General features: G+C 48.8%; 1 protein-coding gene across 2 annotated transcripts in view; it reads right to left on the bottom strand.

Annotated features, from left to right (window-relative positions):
- Window positions 1-1,905: 1,905 nt before the first annotated feature.
- Window positions 1,906-20,127, bottom strand: part of nop53 (NOP53 ribosome biogenesis factor) — a 33,194-nt gene continuing 14,972 nt past the window's right edge. For both annotated transcript variants that reach the window (XM_078241857.1, XM_078241858.1), the window contains exons 7-13: window positions 14,245-14,340; window positions 12,623-12,727; window positions 11,324-11,500; window positions 10,508-10,683; window positions 5,504-5,570; window positions 2,907-2,983; window positions 1,906-2,025 (exon numbers count right to left, since the gene is read on the bottom strand). In XM_078241857.1, the coding sequence (XP_078097983.1) occupies window positions 1,965-2,025; window positions 2,907-2,983; window positions 5,504-5,570; window positions 10,508-10,683; window positions 11,324-11,500; window positions 12,623-12,727; window positions 14,245-14,340 (759 nt within the window). In that variant the 3' untranslated portion in view covers window positions 1,906-1,964. The remainder of the gene's footprint in view (window positions 2,026-2,906; window positions 2,984-5,503; window positions 5,571-10,507; window positions 10,684-11,323; window positions 11,501-12,622; window positions 12,728-14,244; window positions 14,341-20,127) is intronic.

Raw genomic sequence — 20,127 nt, forward strand, 5'->3', positions numbered from 1 at the left:
AACTCTGCGCACCTAAACCACGGAACGGACAGCGGCACAGCACTCTCTCTCCTGCTGTCCCATTCAGAAACTGCAGAGGGCAGCTTATCAGCGCAAAGTGGAAGCCGTAAGTTTGAATAAGAGTCAAACATCACAGAAAAGGCCCATCGAGTCCGCACCGACACTAACTACCACTAAAGGGGCGCTCGTCCATTTTCCTGCACTTGTCCCGTATCCTTGAATGTTCGGATATTTCAAATGCTCACTCCAAATACTTTTTTAACGGTTGTAAGGTTTTCCGGCCTCCAGTCCCTTCCCAGGCAGCGCATCCAGATTCCCATCATCCAGTCGGTGGAAAGGTTTTCTCAAATCCCCTCGATCTCCTGCCCCTCACCCTAATACTCTGCCCCCTCGCGACTGACCCTCAACCAGCTGCTCCCTACTCATCTCTCTATATCCCTCATAATCTTGTGTTACTGACAAGTCTGAGTCTGTGACGCGGGCCGGAACCTCCGTCCCATGTTTACAGTATCAAATTTCTTTTAAAAAAAAAAGAGTTCTCTCCAGATTCCACATCTCAGCCGATCACGTTTTAAAGAATGATTATACCGATCTGGAACAAAATATCAGCGCAAGCTGAGATATCGGAATCAATTTAAAGGGGACGACGACAGATTTCTGCAAAGTTTTGGGGGAGGTGCGTGCAGTTTGTGGCCTGGGTCCCGGTGACCACCAGCCAAGAACAGACAGCAACACTCTGCTGCTCCTCAGTGAGTGCGACTGTCTGTGGGCCTGCGTCAGCTGTACCGCACCCTCACCCCGGAGTCGCTCCGTGAGCACAGAATCCAAACGTTCTCAGTGAGGTACTGGGGAAGCTGGGGGGTTGGGGGGCGCAATTCCCGACCTCAGGTGACTGCCTGTGTGGAGTTTGCACGTTAGAGTAGGGCATGGAAGCACAGTGGTTAGCACTGCGGCTTCACAGCTCCAGGGACCCGGGTTCGATTCCCAGCTTAGGTCACCGTCTGTGTGGAGTTTGCACATTCTCCTCGTGTCTGCGTGGGTTTCCTCCGGTTTCCTCCCGCAGTCCAAAGATGTGCGGGTTAGGTTGACTGGCCCTGTTAAAATAGCCCCTTAGTGTCCTGGGATGTGTAGGTTAGAGGGTAAAATTAGTGGGTAAAATACGTAGGGATATGGGGGTAGGGCCTGGGTGGGATTGTGGTCGGTGCAGACTCGATGGGCCGAATGGCCTCTTCCTGTACTGTAGGGTTTCTATGATTCTCCCCGTGTCTGCGTGGGTTTCCTCCGGGTGCTCCGCATTCCTCCCACACTCCAAAGATTTTTTTTAAAAACAAGTTTTAAAGTTTATTTATTGGTGTCACAAGTAAGGCTTACATTAACACTGCAATGAAGTTACTGTGAAAATCCCCTGGTCGCCACACTCCGGCGCCTGTTCGGGTACACGGAGGGAGAATTTAGCACGGCCAATGCACCCTAACCAGCACGTCTTTCGGACACTGGGAGGAAAACCACGCAGACACGGGGAGAACGTGCAAACTCCATGCAGACAGTCACCCAAGCCGAAGATCGAACCCGGGTCCCTGGCGCTGTGAGGCAGCAGTGCTAACCACTGTGCCACCGTGCTGCATGTGCGGGTTAGGTGGATTGGCCGTGCTAAATTGCCCCTTAGTGTCAGGGGGATTAGCAGGGTAAATCCGTGGGATTATGGGGATAGGGCCTGGGTGGGATTGTTGTCAGTGCAGCCTTAATGGGCCGAATGGCCACTTTCTGCACTGTAGGGATTCTATGATTCCACTCCACTGCCCCGTCTTATCCCCCAATGCGACACGGTTGCCAGAGGGTGCACTTAGACCAGCGCAGGTCTTTAAATCTCAGACTGAACAGCAATGTGACAGCAGTCTCAGTTAGCCGCTGCGGGGTTAGTTAATAACTAGCTTATCTTGCAGGCGATTGTAGAGTCTGGAGACTTACGTCACTTCTCTGAACGCTCTCTTCTCAACGTATTTTAACTTGTGCTTCCTCTTGAATCTAAACGAAGAAAAACAGCAAATTGAGACCATTACCAATACCATTTACTGAAAAAAAAACCACTCACAATCTTCTCGCAAAACCGAGACTGCCCCCCCCCCCCTCGGAATGTGAAACACTCTGCGGTACTAGTCTAAAAGGGGCAGGGAGCTCTCCCTGGTGTCGCGGCCATTTTGTCCATCATCAACCATCATCATTACAACAGATCATCGTGTCATTAATCTCTCTTGTTGCCTGCGGGATCTTCCTGTGCATCAATTAGCTGTCCCACTCCCGACAACCGCGTTAACACTTCCAAAGCGTTCCATTGGCTGTACGGTGCGTGGGACATCTGAAGCAGCAAATGGTGCTACATAAATGCAAGTTCTTGTGATGTACAGTAAAAGTAAAGTCGCCATGGTCCCAGATGACCGTGGCGAGGTGTGTGTGTGTGTGTGTGTGGGTGGGGGGGGAGGTCACCACACCTCAGACAAGGGGACAAGGTTGAGAAGGTTCATGAATAACCTTAGCTGGTACAGGAATTGAACCCACGTTTTTGGCATCGCTCTGCATCATGGACCAGCCGTCCAGCGACATACAGGAGGTCCAGGCAATGCGCGTTACTGAGCTATTTAACAATGGAGGGCATCACTGCCATGTTTGATTCCATCCGAATGTGACGGGCTCTTTCTAATTAAATCATTGGACAGCAAATCAGGAGCTGTGGGAGGGGCTGACTGATTGACTTCATCCCTCTTCCCAGTCCGAGTCGAACAGTCAGAACCCGGTTACTGCCCCACCTGAAGTGAGTTAAATGGAGGTCAGACTGGGAGCAGGTTCTGCCCTGTTTAACAAAACATGTTCTCATGCCAACAGCTCTGCAGGAGTCACATCCCACTTACTTTGCTCTTATCCTGGGTTCGATCAGATTTCTCTTCTGTAAGCTCTTGAATCGGTCAGTGAGGATGCTGCCCTCAGGCTAAAACAAAGGGTATAGAAGGTGTTACACAGAAACCAGAGAGGCACTCCCAACACAGCTCAAAAAAGGAACAATTATTAACCCGGCGGTCTTACGCAGTAGAACTCCTCAAACCAGTTTCAAATTCGAGCCTAGGTAAAAATAACCCTCTGGGTGGGAATGACACAGATCTTTCTACAGTCAGGTCTCTGCCACGCTGCTTTGGGGAGAGGGAGGGAGTGAGGCAGGGAGCAACACAGATAGGATCAAATACGACCACCAACCCAAGGAGAGTATTCACCAGCAGCTATCCTAGATGATATGCAAAATGCCCTGGCTGCTGGTTTGGTTAGCTTTTGGTCTTCAGTCTTTACTTTGGGTGAATCACTCATCCTATCATCACAGGTGGACAGGGTGGTGAAGGTGGCGCTTGGCACACTCTCCATCAGCCAGAGCGTTGAGTACAGAAGTTGGGACGTTATGTTACAAACTGTACAAGACGTTGGTGCGGCCACATTTGGGGTACTGCGTACAATTCTGGTCTCCCTGCTATAGGGAGGATCTTTTTGAACTGGAAAGGGGACAAAAAAAGATTGACAAGGATGTTACCGGGACTGGAAGGTTTGAATTATAAGGAGAGGTTGTATAGGCTGGGACTTTTTTCCCTGGAGCTTAGGAGGATGAGGGGTGACCTTATCGAGGTCTATAAAATCATGAGGGACATTGGTAAAATGAATAGACAAGGTCTTTTCCCCAGGGTCGGGGAGTCCAAGACTAAAGGGTACAGGTTAGAGATGAGGGGAAAGATTTAAAAGGGACCCGAGGGGCAACTCTTTCACACAGAGGGTGGTGCATGGAACGAGGAGGTGGTAGAGGCGGGTACAGCTACATTTAAAAGACATTTGGACAGGTACATGGATAGGAAAGGTTTAGAGGGATACGGGCCAAACGGGACTCGTTCAGATTGGGAAACCTGGTCGGCAGGGGGGGGAGTTGGGCCGAAGGGCCTGTTTCCCTGCTGTGTAACTCTATCCCGATGTTCCCAACAAATACTGAAAATCTCTGGGAATCCTCCAGGATTGAAATCACACCACCAACCAATCCTTTCACCCGGAATACTACCAGATTTATCATCATTGAATCATAGAATCCCTACAGTGCAGAAGGAGGCCATTCAGCCCATCGAGTCTGCACCGACCACAACCCCACCCAGGTCCTATCCCCGTAACCCCACATATTTACCCTGCCAATCCCCCTGACACTAAAGGGAATTTAGCACGGCCAATCCACCTAACCCACACATCTTTGGCGTGTGGGAGGAAGCCGGAGCACCCGGAGGAAACCCACGCAGACACAGGGATACGGTGGCACAGCGGTTAGCACTGCTGCCTCTCAGCGCCAGGGTTCGATTCTCGGCTTGGGTCACTGTCTGTGCGGAGTTTGCACGTTCCCCCCGTGTCTGCGTGGGTTTCCTCCCACAGTCTGAAAGACGTGCTGGTTAGGGTGCGTTGACCCAAACAGACCCCAGAGTGTGGCGACTAGGGGAATTTCACAGTAACTTCATTGCAGTGTTAACCTAAGCCATGCTTGTGACACTACTAAATAAACTTTTTACTTTAATGTGCAAACTCTACAAGGACAGTGATCAGAGGCCGGGAATTGAACCCGGGTCCCTGGCGCTGTGAGGCAGCAGTGCTAACCACTGTGCCGCCGTGCTTCCAGCAACAATTCCATTCCCTCCTCACAGGAAAATCACAATCTAATTCCCCCAAAATACTACCACATTCGCAGACATACCACCCCAGACACTGGTACACTCTCAGTCACTCCCTCAAAACAGTGACATGTACAAATACCTCCCCCCCCCCCTCCCAAATGCCGACACACTGTCCAGCCGTCCCTGAACCCACTTCCAAAACAACATCAACTTATTCAGGATTAACGAGCGAGTGAGACAACAGAGACAGAAATGCAAAGATCACGCTGAGCCCAGCCCGAGAGCCAATCGTCTTTAGATCCAGGCGGGTCAGCGAGCAGGTTGAGGACGTTCCAGATAATTGCACCCCCTCTGCCCTCAGATCCCAGAGCAAAGCCCACTCGGCAGTGCCCCGGAAACCCTGAGCTATCTTCACATTCCCATCCAGGGATGGGAATACTTTGTGCGCAAGGATGGCTCTCATCATCGGGCAGGGTGGGCACCGGGCAACCCCCAGTTCCAAGCTTCAGGAGGGGGCAGACCCCACAGGGAAATGGAGGGGGGAGGGGGGGCTAGGCAGGGAAAAGGACCGAGAGTTATGGAAGCGATAGAACAATGATCAATGATTCTCCACATCGCACACTCAACCTGCATTACCCAGGAATGGTGCAGCATCGCCAGAGAGAGAGAGGTGAGGGGGGAGATAGAGAGAGAGAGCATGAAAACACAGGGTATAGAGAAGGCGGAGAGGGGGAAAAGGAAGGGAAAAGGGAGGGAGGGGATTTGTAACAATGCCAATCACCGACATCCAGTCAGGGTTTGGTAATCATCGCAGCAATACCGACCTTTAGAGCCCGGAGCGTACCAGCAAGTTCGTCACTGAGCTTCACCTCGAGGTCAGGGTCTTCGTATCTAGCGAGGGAAATAAACACACAACGATCAGCACGTCGCTCCGTCGACAGCACCCAGGCAAGGGTCCTGGGAAAGAACAATGATAGATACTGCCACAGGTGAAGCGAGCTGTTTCCCGTCGCTACTATGCAGTAGCGGTACCAGTGGCAGTCTCCAACGGCCAGCCCATCACACAAGTGGGTAACATGTTACACAAATTTCAGTGTCAGTGTGTAAGCTGCACGTCCCAAAGACCGGTGGGTTGTGTTAAACAGCTTGCCCCAGCCACTGTTCGCAACGGGAAGGTACAGACTGAACCCCGTGCTTGCAAAGCCCAGAAAATAATAAGAACAAAGAAAATTACAGCACAGGAACAGGCCCTTCGGCCCTCCAAGTCTGCACCGACCATGCTGCCCCAACTGAACTAAAACCCCCTACCCTTCCGGGGACCATATCCCTCTATTCCCATCCTATTCATGTATTTGTCCAGACACCCCTTAAAACTCACTACCGTATCCGCTTCCACTCCCTCCCCCGGCAGCGAGTTCCAGGCACCCACTACTGTGTGTTAAAAACCTGCCTCATACATCTCCTTTAAACCTTGCCCCTCGCACCTTAAACCTATGCCCCCTAGTAATTGACTCTTCCACCCTGGGAAAAAGCTTCTGACTATCCACTCTGTCCATGCCTCTCATGATCTTGTAGACTTCTATCAGGTCACCCCTCAACCTCCGTCGTTGCAGTGAGAACAAACCAAGTTTCTCCAACCTCTCCTCATAGCTAATGCCCTCCATACCAGGCAACATCCTGGTAAATCTTTTCTGTACCCTCTCTAAAGCCTCCACATCCTTCTGATAGTGTGGCGACCAGAATTGAACACTATATTCCAAGTGCAGCCTAACTAAGATTCTATAAAGCGTCAACATGACTTGCCAATTTTTAAACTCAGTGCCCCGGCCGATGAAGGCAAGCATGCCGTATGCCTTCTTGACTACCTTCCCCACCTTGCAATGTCCAACATTAGATGTGATTCCATGATTGGGCAACATTGGCTAAATAATCCTTGGTGCGCTAAAAATTACACTGGCAAACTATTTAAGATGATCAGTTGGGCTTGCAGTGTGGCGCATGTGTACTGGAAGCTACATATATTTGTACACACAGCCCTGTACTTTGCAGACAGAAAGAACATGTACACACATTGCGCCTGTTTCAGCTAAACAAAATTAGTGACAGCCATTCGCTGGTTTGTTCCTCAGGGCAATGCCTTGACCAATCAGAGAAAAGTTGCCTGGTTTAAATTTCAAACAATGCTTGGCAGTTAACTGTCAGTCACCGTCATGTGGTGCATTCTCCACGGTAACAGCTGCACTAATCAGAGTCCACTTGCCAACCAATCAGCACTCTCTTCTCATACAGTATAAAGTTGCTGTTCTCCCCCGACACTGGTATTCTTGCGATTGTCCTGATAAGTGCAAGACAAAAAGCTTTGACGAAATGTCTTTTATCAGCAATACTAATTTTCTACATTGGTCGTTAAGTACCTTCAAAACTGTCAATATGCTACAGAATCGAGCGGTGTACAGGCACCTCACCCACCACTTGGCCCTGTCCTCCGCGTTCCCCCCCCCCCCTTAATCAGCTGAGGCCACCTATAACACTGAACATTAGTGACACTTGCTCTCATGACTGTCACCTGAGACAGTATCAAATCTGACAGGAACAGGGCAGGGCATGGAGTTACATATCCTGCTCCATCTGCGTTACTATTTCTGCACTATCGACCCATTTACTATATAGCACCTATTTCCCTGCTTATTTCCAGCTCAAAGCCATATGACCCTCTCCTGCTGGCTCAACACCCTCTCCCTGCACCAGGCACACCACCTGACCACCCACCCCACCCACGCCTACATCCGCGCAGAGGGGATCGCCAACATGGGCGCCAATCACTGCTTGTCGAAAGATACTATGTCTTCAAGAAATATATTTATGTCGCCTCACTATAAGAAGGATGTGGAAGCGCTGGAAAGAGTGCAGAGGAGATTTACCAGGATGCTGCCTGGTTTGGACGGTAGGTCTTATGAGGAAAGGTTGAGGGAACTTGGACTTTTCTCTTTGGAGCGGAGGAGGTTGAGAGGAGACTTGATAGAGGTTTATAAGATGATGAGGGGGATAGATAGAGTGGACGTTCAAAGACTATATCCTCGGGTGAATGGAGCGGTAACTAGGGGGCATAACTATAGGGTTCACGGTGGGAGATATAGGAAGGATGTCCGAGGTAGGTTTTTTACTCAGAGTGGTTGGGGTGTGGAATGGACTGCCTGCAGGGATAGTGGAGTCAGAAACTTTAGGAACATTTAAGAAGCTATTGGATAGGCACATGGAGTACTTCGGGATGATAGGGAGGAAATACAGGTACAGAATTCCCTAAAAGTGACGTCACAGGTGGATAGCGTCGTAAAGAGTGCCTTTGGTACGTTGGCCTTTATAAATCGGAGTATCGAGTATAAAAGTTGGTGTGTTATGGTAAGGTTATATAAGGCATTGGTGAGGCCGAATTTGGAGTATTGTGTACAGTTTTGGTCACCTAGTTACAGGAAGGATGTAAATAAGATTGAAAGAGTGCAGAGAAGGTTCACAAGGATGTTGCCGGGACTTGAGAAGCTGAGTTACAGAGAGAGATTGAATAGGTTGGGACTTTATTCCCTGGAGCGTAGAAGATTGAGGGGAGATTTGATAGAGGTGTATAAGATTTTGATGGGTATAGATAGAGTGAATGCAAGCAGGCTTTTTCCGCTGAGGCTAGGGGAGAAAAAAAACAGGGGGCATGGGTTAAGGGTGAAAGGAGAAAAGTTTAAAGGGAATATTAGGGGGGGCTTCTTCACGCAGAGAGTGGTGGGAGTGTGGAATGAGCTGCCGGATAAAGTGGTAAATGCGGGGTCACTTTTAACATTTAAGAAAAACTTGGACGGGTTCATGGATGAGAGGGGTGTGGAGGGATATGGTCCAAGTGCAGGTCAGTGGGACTAGGCATAAAATGGTTCGGCACAGACAAGAAGGGCCAAAAGGCCTGTTTCTGAGCTGTAATTTTCTATAGTTCTATGGTTCTAAATAGCTTGATCTGGGTTTCAGACAAAGCTCGGCACAACATCGTGGGCCGAAGGTCTGTGCTGTACTGTACTGTTCTATGTTCTATGTCACGCTTCTTGCAAAGGGTTTGTTTAAAATTCAGCTCTGTTTAATCAGTGCCGCTTTGTCTGCTCCAGGAAGCCCACATGCTGAGAATGCAGAAGTATAATTGATTCTAGACAATGGGCTGCTTGTTTTAATCTGAGCTAATGCGTTTTTTTGTTTATTTTTGGTTTTCCCCTGGGTTTTCAGAGTAGAATTTAATTAGGTCGATTGCCAAGAGAGTCATGTGAATGGGAGAAGCTAAGTTTACAGAGACAAGCAGGCAGATTCTGTTTGGGTCTGCAAGAAGCAAGTGTTTTTCTCTCTCTCTCTGGAGGCTGCTGGTTGGGGGTCTGAAGAAAGATGTCTCTCTGTATCTCTCTCGTGTTCAAAGGCTTTAGGACTCGGAGCAAGTACACACACGTAATGCTGTGTGGTTTTGCTAACTGATTTTGAAGGGGAATTTGAGTCTATGAGGAATATTGCTTAAATTGGAATAGAGATAGATTAGCAGTTAAAAAAACAAAGAACAAAAGAAAAGTACAGCATAGGAACAGGCCCTTCGGCCCCTCCAAGCCTGTGCCGATCATGCTTGCCCTAACCAAACTAAAAAAAAACCTTCTGCTCTTACGCAGTCCGTATTCTGGTATTCATGGACCCAAACAGATGCCTCTTAAATGTTGCTAATGTGCCTGCTTCCACCACCTCCTCTGGCAGCGCGTTCCAGGCACCCACCACTCTCTGCGTGAATAACTTCCCCCGCACATCTCCCTTAAACTTTCCCCCTCTCACCTTGAACCTGTGTCGTCCGTCCCCCCCCCCCCCCCCCCCCGTGTAATTGACACTTCCACCCTGGGGAAAAAGCCTCTATCCACCCTGTCTATGCCTCTCAGTTTTGTAGGCTTCTATCAGGAATTGTATTTTGTCATGTTTAACTTTTTCAATTGTTAAAAGTTAAGCTAATTCATTGGTTGTATTTAAACTGTATTGTTAAAATAAAGTTTGTTTTGGTAAAAGTTTCCAGAATCATATCTGGAGTTAAACATCTTATCCTCACATTAATGCCAAAATTTAAAAAACTCTTGGGGTCTAAACATTATTTATTAGTCACAGTAGGCTTACATTAACACTGCAATGAAGGTACTGTGAAAATCCCCTGGTCCTCGCACGCCAACAGCTGTTCAGGTACAAAGAATGAAGAACAAAACAACACAGGAACAGGCCCTTCAGCCCTCCAAGCCCACGCCGCTCCCTGGTCCAAACTAGACCATTCTTTTGTATCCCTCCATTCCCACTCCGTTCATGTGGCTATCTAGATCAGTCTTAAACGTTCCCAGTGTGTCCGCCTCCACCACCTTGCCCGGCAGCGCATTCCAGGCCCCCACCACCCTCTGTGTAAAATACGTCCTTCTGATATCCGTGTTAAACCTCCCCCCGCTCACACGGAGGGAGAATTTAGCACGGCCAATGCACATAACCAGCACGTCTTTCAGGCTGTGGGAGGAAACCGGAGCACCCGGAGGAAACCCACGCAGACACGGGGAGAACATGCAGACTCTTCACAGACAGTGAGCCGAGCCAGGAATCGAACCCGGGTCCCTGGCGCTGTGAGGCAGCTAGTCGGGCTTCATCACGTATCTTGCGGTTTCTGACCTGGTCCCTAACAATGGGCCGCAAAGCACCACAGCCCTTTGCCCCGCTCCCCCATCCACACAGCGGACTCCGGCCTGTCACGTGTTAACCAGACCCCTTCCCGTCCCAAGCAACATTCTGGGGGGACTTACCTTAACCGGCCCAGGCGTCGGGGCTTGTTGGCCTCCGCTTTCCGTTTCTCTACGCGCTTGGCTTTCCTCTTGGCCAGCTTAAGCTCAAACTGCTTCACTTCACCCTTGATGGATCGAAGCCGGAACAGATCCTGCTGTTTGCGCCGGGCCTCCTTCTGCTCCTTCAACCTTTGCTCCTGAAAAGGAGCGGAAAGCAAGTTGAGAGAATGGGTCTCGCACAGGTTACTATCTCAGCCACAGCCCGGTAAATAAGATGAAAGGGTTAAATGCATGGTTCAAAGATCAGTGTGGGAGAAATGGCTTTCTATTCACAGGGCACTGACACCCGGTACGGAGGGGAAAGAGGGAGCTGCATCGTTATCATAGAAATCATAGAAACCCTACAATGCAGAAACAGGCCATTCGGCCCATCAGGTCTGCACCGACCACAATCCCACCCAGGCCCTACTCCCATATCCCTACACATATTACCCACTAATCCCTCTAACCTACACATCTCCGGACACTAAGGGGCAATTTTAGCATGGCCAATCAACCTAACCCGCACATCTTTGGACTGTGGGAGGAAACCGGAGCACCCGGAGGAAACCCACGCAGACACGGGGAGAATGTGCAAACTCCACACAGACAGTGACCCAAGCCGGGAATCGAACCCGGGTCCCTGGAGCTGTGAAGCAGCAGCGCTAACCACTGTGCTACCGTACCGATAAGTTTGTTAGGCCAGGGGGCTAGAGGTTACAGAAGTACGACAGATAAAGAGAGTTAAAATACTCAAGCTCGAAGGGCTGAATGGCCTCTCCAGAGTTCCACACCCACCTGCCTTCTGATTACTTTCTCTCTTTTCCGTTCCCTTTCTGTTTTCTTGTTGCGACAAATGGCGTTCCAGATGGGGCCACCTTCAGCCACTTCACCATCGGCTTTGGCAAGTCCCTCTCGCTCTTCATCCTCCGAGTCCACCAGCAGACCCTGGCACAGTTCCCCGAGCACCGATTCCTGCAAAGAGAAGCAGCTGGTCAGAACCGGGAAGGGATCCTTGCCACAGCAATGAGCCAGAAACAAGCAGCCAGATCCATCACAGATTTCAGGGAAGATAAAACCAACGCCCGTGGGCACCGTGTCCCAGAAAGGGAGGGAAATAATACCAAAAAGTGCATTTGCGTAGCACAGTTCCCAAACACTTAGACATCTCCAACACTTTACAATCACTGAAGCACTTACAAAGTGTCACCAACTGTTGCAATGTAGGAAACGCAGCAGCCAATCTAAGAAGTAATAAAGTTTATTTATTAGTCACAAGTAGGCTTACATTAACACTGCAATGAAGTTACTGTGAGAATCCCCTAGTCGCCACACGCCAGCACCTGTACGGGTAACACTGAGGGAGAATTTAGCATGGCCAATGCACCCAAACCAGTACATCTTAGGACTGTGGGAGGAAACCGGAGCACCCGGAGGAAACCCACGCAGGCACGGGGAGAACGTGCAAACTCTACACAGACAATGATCCAAGCTGGGAATTGAACCCGGGTCCCTGGTGCTGTGAGGCAGCAGTGCTGACCACTGTGCTACTAGAACCAGAGGGCACAACCTCAGGCTAAAGGAACAATCTTTTAGAACAGAGGAGGAATTTCTTCAGCCAGAGAGTGGTGAATCTGTGGAACTCTTTGCCGCAGAAGGCAGTTGGAGGCCGGGTCATTGAGTGTCTTTAAGACAGAGAGAGATAGGTTCTTGATTAATAAGGGGATCAGGGGTTATGGGGAAAAGGCAGGAGAATGGGGATGGAAAAATATCAGCCATGATTGAATGGCGGAGCAGCCTCGATGGGCCGAGCGGCCTAATTCTGCTCCCATGTCTTATGGTGCCGCTCCAGCACACAGCAAGATCCCACAACGCGGTTATCAGATCGTGTGCTTGCAGTGATGTTGACTGAGGGATAAATATTGGCCCCAGGACACCGGGGAGAACTCCACCCTGGTCCTTCTTGGAAGTAATGGACGTGGAATCTTTGACAGCCTCCCCAGCAGGCAGACGGGGCCCCGGTTTCACGCCCCATCCGAAAGACACCACATTAGACAGTGCAGCACTCGCTCAGTGAGGGCAGGGAATGGCTCCTACCTTTGTAGGAAGTTGCTCGGCAGATGGATAGGCCACTTGCCGATTAATCTTCTCCTCGATTCTCAGCCTCTTCACCACCACCTCATGAGCTTCCAGTAGCAGGGCCTGTGTCAAGAGTTAAAACATTGGTCAATGTGCATCAAATAATGCAACTCCCATCGGCCGTAATTCCAGGAAATTGAACGCTCAACAGTAAACATTATGCAAATGCATTGACTTCTGATCATTCATTTGAAGCGTTAAAGGAATCTTTGATCGGGAGAAACATTTTAAATAAAAACCATCTCTACTTTGACTAAACATCCAAGTGTGACGATACTGTGCCTTTAAAGAATGTGTTTACTCGATCCTTCCATTTATCGGTGCCATTTTGTCTGGATCCAGAAGCACCGTATTGTTACTGCAGCAACATAATTGATCTTAATGGATGCAACGTTTGTTTTAACCTGAACTAAATGCAGTGCTCTGCGATTTTGTGTTTCCCCCCTGGGATATTGCAGAGTAGGGTTGATTGACAGGCAAGGGCATATGACTGGGTACAGCTGGGCTTTCACAGGGAAGTCATGATGTGGAGATGCCGCCGTTGGACTGGGGTAAACACAGTAAGAAGTTTAACAACACCAGGTTAAAGTCCAACAGGTTTATTTGGTAGCAAAAACACAGTAAGAAGTTTAACAACACCAGGTTAAAGTCCAACAGGTTTATTTGGTAGCAAAAGCTTTTGCTACCAAATAAACCTGTTGGACTTTAACCTGGTGTTGTTAAACTTCTTACTGTGTTTCACAGGGAACTCAAGGGTAGTCTGCTTTTGGGATCTTTAGAGAGAGCTCACTTTCTCTGTATCTCTTGCTCTGTCTGAAGCGGAGACTGGAATCTGCCAAGAAATAAGCCTTTCGCTCAGAGATTCATTCTACTGTCCGGGGTTGGAGCTTTCTCTGGAAATTGCTGTATGAGCAAAGGAAGACATATGTCTGTCTGGATCACTCTCCACAAGTGTCAGAAGGTTGGAAATCTAGTACCTACGTAAACGTCTTTGGTTTCTGTGCTAACTGGTTCTAAAGAAGGGATTTATGTCGATGGGGGTACTGCTAAATTGGAACAATAGAGATAGCTAGCTGTTAAGAATTATACTTTGTCACGTTTACGTATTTTAATTGGTAAAAGTTATGCTAATTCTTTTGGTTATATTCTAACTATGTTCTGAAATAAAGTTTGTTTTGGTAAAAGCTTCCTCGTGGGTCACTTGAATCATACCTGGAGTGAAACATCTTACGTTCACCCTAATGCCAAAATCAAATGTAAAAGTTAGGGTCTAGGCTAACGTCACAAAATACCTCGGAGTTTCTGAGCTGGTTCTTAACACAAGATTTAAGGTAGTGAGTAGCCTCTTCTCACTGAGGTTTATTAGCCCCAAAGCAGAAACTGCTACCGAGTCTGATAAGGTTTGTCTGAAAGAGCCAGTATAGACATGATGGGCTGAATGGCCTCCTCCGCTCTCCATGATGTATTTCCAGCAGCTTCTGCTCTCTGGTTCCAGTTCTGTGGACTCTCTCTCTCTCAGGCTGAGACGATACGTTTGCAGTGAGAAGGGAATGGAGTGCCGACTCCGAGAGCCCACGTACCTGATGAGATTCGAAGGTGGGATTGTACGACCCGCCCGGTGCAATCACTTCTATCGCCGCTACCTGGGATGGCTTTTCGTTTAGCTTGTGCGGACGCTGTTGAAAATTAAAAAAAAAAACACAAACAGTTTGAAGACAACAACATCCTTCATCCCCATGGGCAGTCAGACATCGACTTCCTGAGTGAGGAGGCCATTCGGCCCCTCGAGCCTGATGCGCCATTTGATGAGATCAGGTTGTAGCCTCACCTTCATTTTCCTGTCTCCCCTCACGTCCCCACCCCTGCTAATTGAGAACTTGTCCAACTCGACCAGTACTCAGTGACCCAGCCTCCACTGCTCTGTGGGGAAGAAAATTCAATGGACCAATGGCTCATCTTCTCCTTAAATGGGAGAACCCTTCTTTTAAACTGCGTTCCCCAACTCCAACCTCTCCCACAAGGGGAAACATCCTCTCAGCATCAAGCCCCCCAGCATCTTATATGTTTCAATAAGATCACCGTGACAAGGTGGTTAGATAAAGGAGAACCAGTGGATGTGATTTATTTAATTTCCAGAAGGCCTTTGACAAGGTGCCGCATAGGAGACTGTTAAATAAGTTAAGAGCCCGTGGCGTTAAGGGTAAGATCCTGGCAGGGATAGAAGATTGGCTGACTGGCAGAAAGCAGAGAGTGGGGATAAAGGATTTTTTTTCAGGATGGCATCCAGTGACTAGTGGTGTGCCTCAGGGGTCAGTGCTGGAACCACAACTTTTCACAACATACGTTAACGATTTGGAAGGAGGAACTGAGGCACTGTTGCTAAGTTTGCAGACGATACAAAGATATGTAGAGGGACAGGTAGTATTGAGGAAGCAGGGGGGCTGCAGAAGGACTTGGACAGGCTAGGAGAGTGGGCAAAGAAGTGGAAAAGTATGAGGTTTTGCACTTTGGAAGGAGGGATGGAGGCATAAACTATTTTCTAAATGGGGAAATGCTTAGGAAATCAGAAGCACAAAGGGACTTGGGAGTCATTGTTCAAGATTCTCTTAAGGTTTATGTGCAGGTTCAGTCAGCAGTTAGGGAGGCAAATGCAATGTTAGCATTCATGTCGAGAGGGCTAGAATACAAGAGCAGGGATGTACTTCTGAGGCTGTATAAGGCTCTGGTCAGACCCCATTTGGAGTATTGTGAGCAGTTTTGGGCACTGTATCTAAGGAAGGATGTGCCAGCCCTGGAAAGGGTCCAGAGGAGGTTCACAAGAATGATCCCTGGAATGAAGAGCTTGTCGTATGAGGAATAGAACATAGAACATAGAACATTACAGCGCAGAACAGGCCCTTCGGCCCACGATGTTGCACCGACCAGTTAAAAAAAAACTGTGACCCTCCAACCTAAACCAATTTCTTTTCGTCCATGAACCTATCTACGGATCTCTTAAACGCCCCCAAACTAGGCGCATTTACTACTGATGCTGGCAGGGCATTCCAATCCCTCACCACCCTCTGGGTAAAGAACCTACCCCTGACATCGGTTCTATAACTACCCCCCCTCAATTTAAAGCCATGCCCCCTCGTGCTGGATTTCTCCATCAGAGGAAAAAGGCTATCACTATCCACCCTATCTAAACCTCTAATCATCTTATATGTTTCAATAAGATCCCCTCTTAGCCGCCGCCTTTCCAGCGAAAACAATCCCAAATCCCTCAGCCTCTCCTCATAGGATCTCCCCTCCATACCAGGCAACATCCTGGTAAACCTCCTCTGCACCCTCTCCAAAGCCTCCACATCCTTCCTGTAATGTGGGGACCAGAACTGCACACAGTACTCCAAGTGCGGCCGCACCAGAGTTGTGTACAGTTGCAACATAACGCTACGACTCCTAAATTCAATCCCCCTACCAATAAACGCCAAGACACCATATGCCTTCTTAACAACCTTATCTACTTGATTGAATGGGTCAGGACTCTGGATCTGTACTTAGAAACATAGAAAAACTACAGCACTAAACAGGCCCTTCGGCCCCACAAGTTGTGCCGAACATATCCCTACCTTTTAGGCCATAGTACTTGTTGGAGTTTAGAAGGATGAGGCGGAATCTTATTGAAACTTACAGGATACTGCGAGGCCTGGATAGAGTGGACGTGGAGAGGATGTTTGCACTAGTTGGAAAAACTAGAACCAGAGGGCACAACCTCAGGCTAAAGGGATGATCCTTTAAAACAGAGATGAGGAGGAATTTCTTCAGCCAGAGAGTGGTGAATCTGTGGAACTCTTTGCCGCAGAAGGCTGTGGAGGCCGGGTCATTGAGTGTCTTTAGGACAGAGATAGATAGGTTCTTGATTAATAAGGGGATATGGGGAAAAGGCAGGAGAATGGGGATGAGAAAAATATCAGCCATGATTGAATGGCAGAGCGGACTCGATGGGCCGAGTCATCAGGAGTATAGAAACACAGAGGGACCTAGGTGTGCAAGTCCACAAATCCTTGAAGGTGGCAACACAGGTGGAGAAGGTGGTGAAGAAGACATATGGTATGCTTGCCTTTATAGGATGGGGTATGGAGTACAAAAGCTGGAGCCTGATGATGCAGCTGTATAGAACGCTGGTTAGGCCACATTTGGAGTACTGCGTCCAGTTCTGGCCGCCGCACTACCAGAAGGACGTGGAGGCATTAGAGAGAGTGCAGAGAAGGTTTACCAGGATGTTGCCTGGTATGGAGGGTCTTAGCTATGAGGAGAGATTGGGTAAACTGGGGTTGTTCTCCCTGGAAAGACGGAGAATGAGGGGAGATCTAATAGAGGTGTACAAGATTATGAAGGGTATAGATAGGGTGAACAGTGGGAAGCTTTTTCCCAGGTCGGAGGGGACGATCACGAGGGGTCACGGGCTCAAGGTGAGAGGGGCGAAGTATAACTCAGATATCAGAGGGACGTTTTTTACACAGAGGGTGGTGGGGGCCTGGAATGCGCTGCCAAGTAGGGTGGTGGAGGCAGGCACGCTGACATCGTTTAAGACTTACCTGGATAGTCACATGAGCAGCCTGGGAATGGAGGGCTACAAACGATTGGTCTAGTTGGACCAATGAGCGGCACAGGCTTGGAGGGCCGAAGGGCCTGTTTCCTGTGCTGTACTGTTCTTTGTTCTTTGAGTGGCCTAATTCTGCTCCTATGTCTTATAGTCTTATAAACGTCACTGGATACAGGCTCAGCCTGCTCAAACATTCCTCACAAGTCAAGCCTTTCATTCTCGGAACCAGCTTCCTCTGAATTGATTCCAACGCAAGTATATTCTCCCTTGAGTAAGGAGACCAAAACAGTAATCTCCTTGTAGTCTCACCAATATTCTGTGCAGTTGTAGCAAGACTTCCCCACTTTGATATTCAATTCCCCTTGCAATTAGGCCAACATTCCATTTGCCTGCCTAATCCCTAAGGAGGCCATTCGGCCCATTGAGTTTGCACCAACCACAATCCCACCCAGGCCCTATCCCCATAATCCCATGCATTTACCCTCGCTAGTCCCCCTGACATTAAGGGACAATTTAGCCTGGCCAATCCACCTAGCCCGCACATCTTTGCACTGGGGAAGGGAACCGGAGCACCCGGAGGAAACCCACGCAGACACGGGGAGAACGTGCAAACTCCACACAGACAGTGACCCAAGGCTGGGAATCGAATCGGGGTCCCTGGCGTTGAGAGACAGCATTGATCGACTGGAGCAAGCTGAGAGGGGTGATTGAAAAGCAGCAGTGCTGGTAAGAGATTAATTGGATTAATTGAATTGTTTATTTATTTAATTAGTCAGCTAGTGTGTGTATTTTTTTGGCCTTTACTTTAACAGCAGTTTTTCAAGTTTAAAGTGAAAACTAGAAGTGGGCAGCAAAGGAGTCTGGGAAGGGTTTTTATTTTAACTTTAAAAGTCAGTTACCTGGGTGGTTCCCCCTCAGTAGTAGTTTTTTTTTTCTCTCGGGCCCCTAGCCCTATAAATTGGTGCAGAGGAGATACCTGATCCTCTACACTGGTAGAGGATCCCACCCTTCCATCCTCCTCTAACCTAATTATAAGTGTGGGGAAGTTTTTTGTTTTCTTTTTTTCTTGCTGGTAATGGCTTCAGGGATGGCAGTTCAGGCAGTATGCTGCATCTCCTGTGGGATGTATGTGGTGAGGAAATCCAGTAGTGTTTCAGGAGATTTTAGTTGTAAGAAGTGCATTAGATTGCAGCTTCTGGAGGAGCGTGTAAAGGAGCTGGAGGGGGAGGTAGAGGAACTCCGCATAATTCGGGAGGCGGAGGTGGAAGTTGATAGGAGTTATAGAGAAATAGTAACTCCTAGAAATGAGGCTTGGGTCAATGCCAGGAGGAGGGGTAAGAAGCAATCGGGAAGACAATCCCCTGGGGCGGTTCCCCTCCATAATAGGTTTTCGGTGCTGGAGGCTACAGTTGAGGAGGAATCAACTGAGCATAGAGAGCAGATCTCTGGGGGTGAGCCGAGTGAGAAAGCTCAGGTGGTTAGGGGCTGTAAAAGACTGGGCCTTGTGATTGGGGACTCCACAATTAAGGGGACAGATAGGAGGGTCGGAACTAAAGGTAGGGACTCAGGGTTGGTGTGTTGCCTACCAGGGGCTGGGGTCCGGGATGTGTCTGACAGGGTATTCAGGACTCTTAGGGGGGAGGGAGATAAACCACAAGTTATTGTACATGTGGGGACACACGACATAGGGAGGATAGGGGAAGGGGATATTAGGCAGGGATTTATGGAGTTGGGGTGGAAACTAAAGGCCAAGACTGACAGAGTGGTTATCTCTGGACTCTTGCCTGTACCACGGGATAGTTTAGAGAGGAATAGGGAGAGGGAAGGTTTGAATTCATGGCTGAGGGGATGGTGCAGGAGGGAGGGGTTCAGGTACTTAAGCAATTGGGGCTCGTACTGGGGAAGGTGTGACCTCTATGAGAAGGATGGTCTACACCTTAATCAGAAGGGGACCAATATCCTGGGGGGTAAATTTGCTAAGGCCATGCAGGGAGGTTTAAACTGATTCGGGGGGGGGGGAGGGATCCTGAGTAGTGGGGCTGAAAGTGAGGGATGCATGGATGGGGACTGCAATGCACGGCATTGCAGAGGTGGGGTGGAGCAGGGTTTGAAATGTGTATACTTCAATGCCAGGAGTATTCGCAATAAAGTGGGTGAACTTGCAGCGTGGATCAGTACCTGGGACTTCGATGTTGTGGCTATTTCAGAGACATGGATAGAGCAGGGGCAGGAATGGATGCTGCAGGTCCCGGGGTTCAAATGTTTTAGTCGAAGTAGGGAAGGAGGTAGAAGAGGGGGAGGGGTAGCATTATTGGTCAGAGATTGTATCACAGTGTCAGAGAGGAGGTTTGATGAGGACTTATCTGTTGAGGTAGTATGGGCGGAGATTAGAAATAGGAGAGGAGAGGTCACCCTGTTGGGAGTCTTTTATAGACCTCCTAAAAGTTCTAGAGAGGTTGAGGAAAGGATTGCGGAGTCAATCCTGCTTAGGAGTGAAAGTAATAGGGCAATTGTTATGGGGGATTTTAACTTGACTAATATTGACTGGAATTGTTATAGCTCTAGCTCGTTAGAGGGGTCAGTTTTTGTTCAAAGCGTGCAGGAAGGTTTTTTGACTCAGTATGTAGACAGGCCAACTAGAGGTGAGGCTATATTGGATCTGGTGCTGGGAAATGAGCCAGACCAGGTGCTAGACTTGGAAGTTGGTGTGCATTTTGGTGATAGTGACCACAATTCGGTTACGTTCACCTTAGTGATGGAAAGGGATAGGCATGAACCTCGGGCCAGTGGTTTTAGCTGGGGGAAGGGTAATTATGAGGCTATTAGGAGAGAATTAGGAAACATAGGTTGGACTAGGAGATTACCGGGACTGGGAACG

Source organism: Mustelus asterias, chromosome 24 (assembly GCF_964213995.1).
Source record: "Mustelus asterias chromosome 24, sMusAst1.hap1.1, whole genome shotgun sequence".
Classification (NCBI taxonomy): domain Eukaryota; kingdom Metazoa; phylum Chordata; class Chondrichthyes; order Carcharhiniformes; family Triakidae; genus Mustelus; species Mustelus asterias.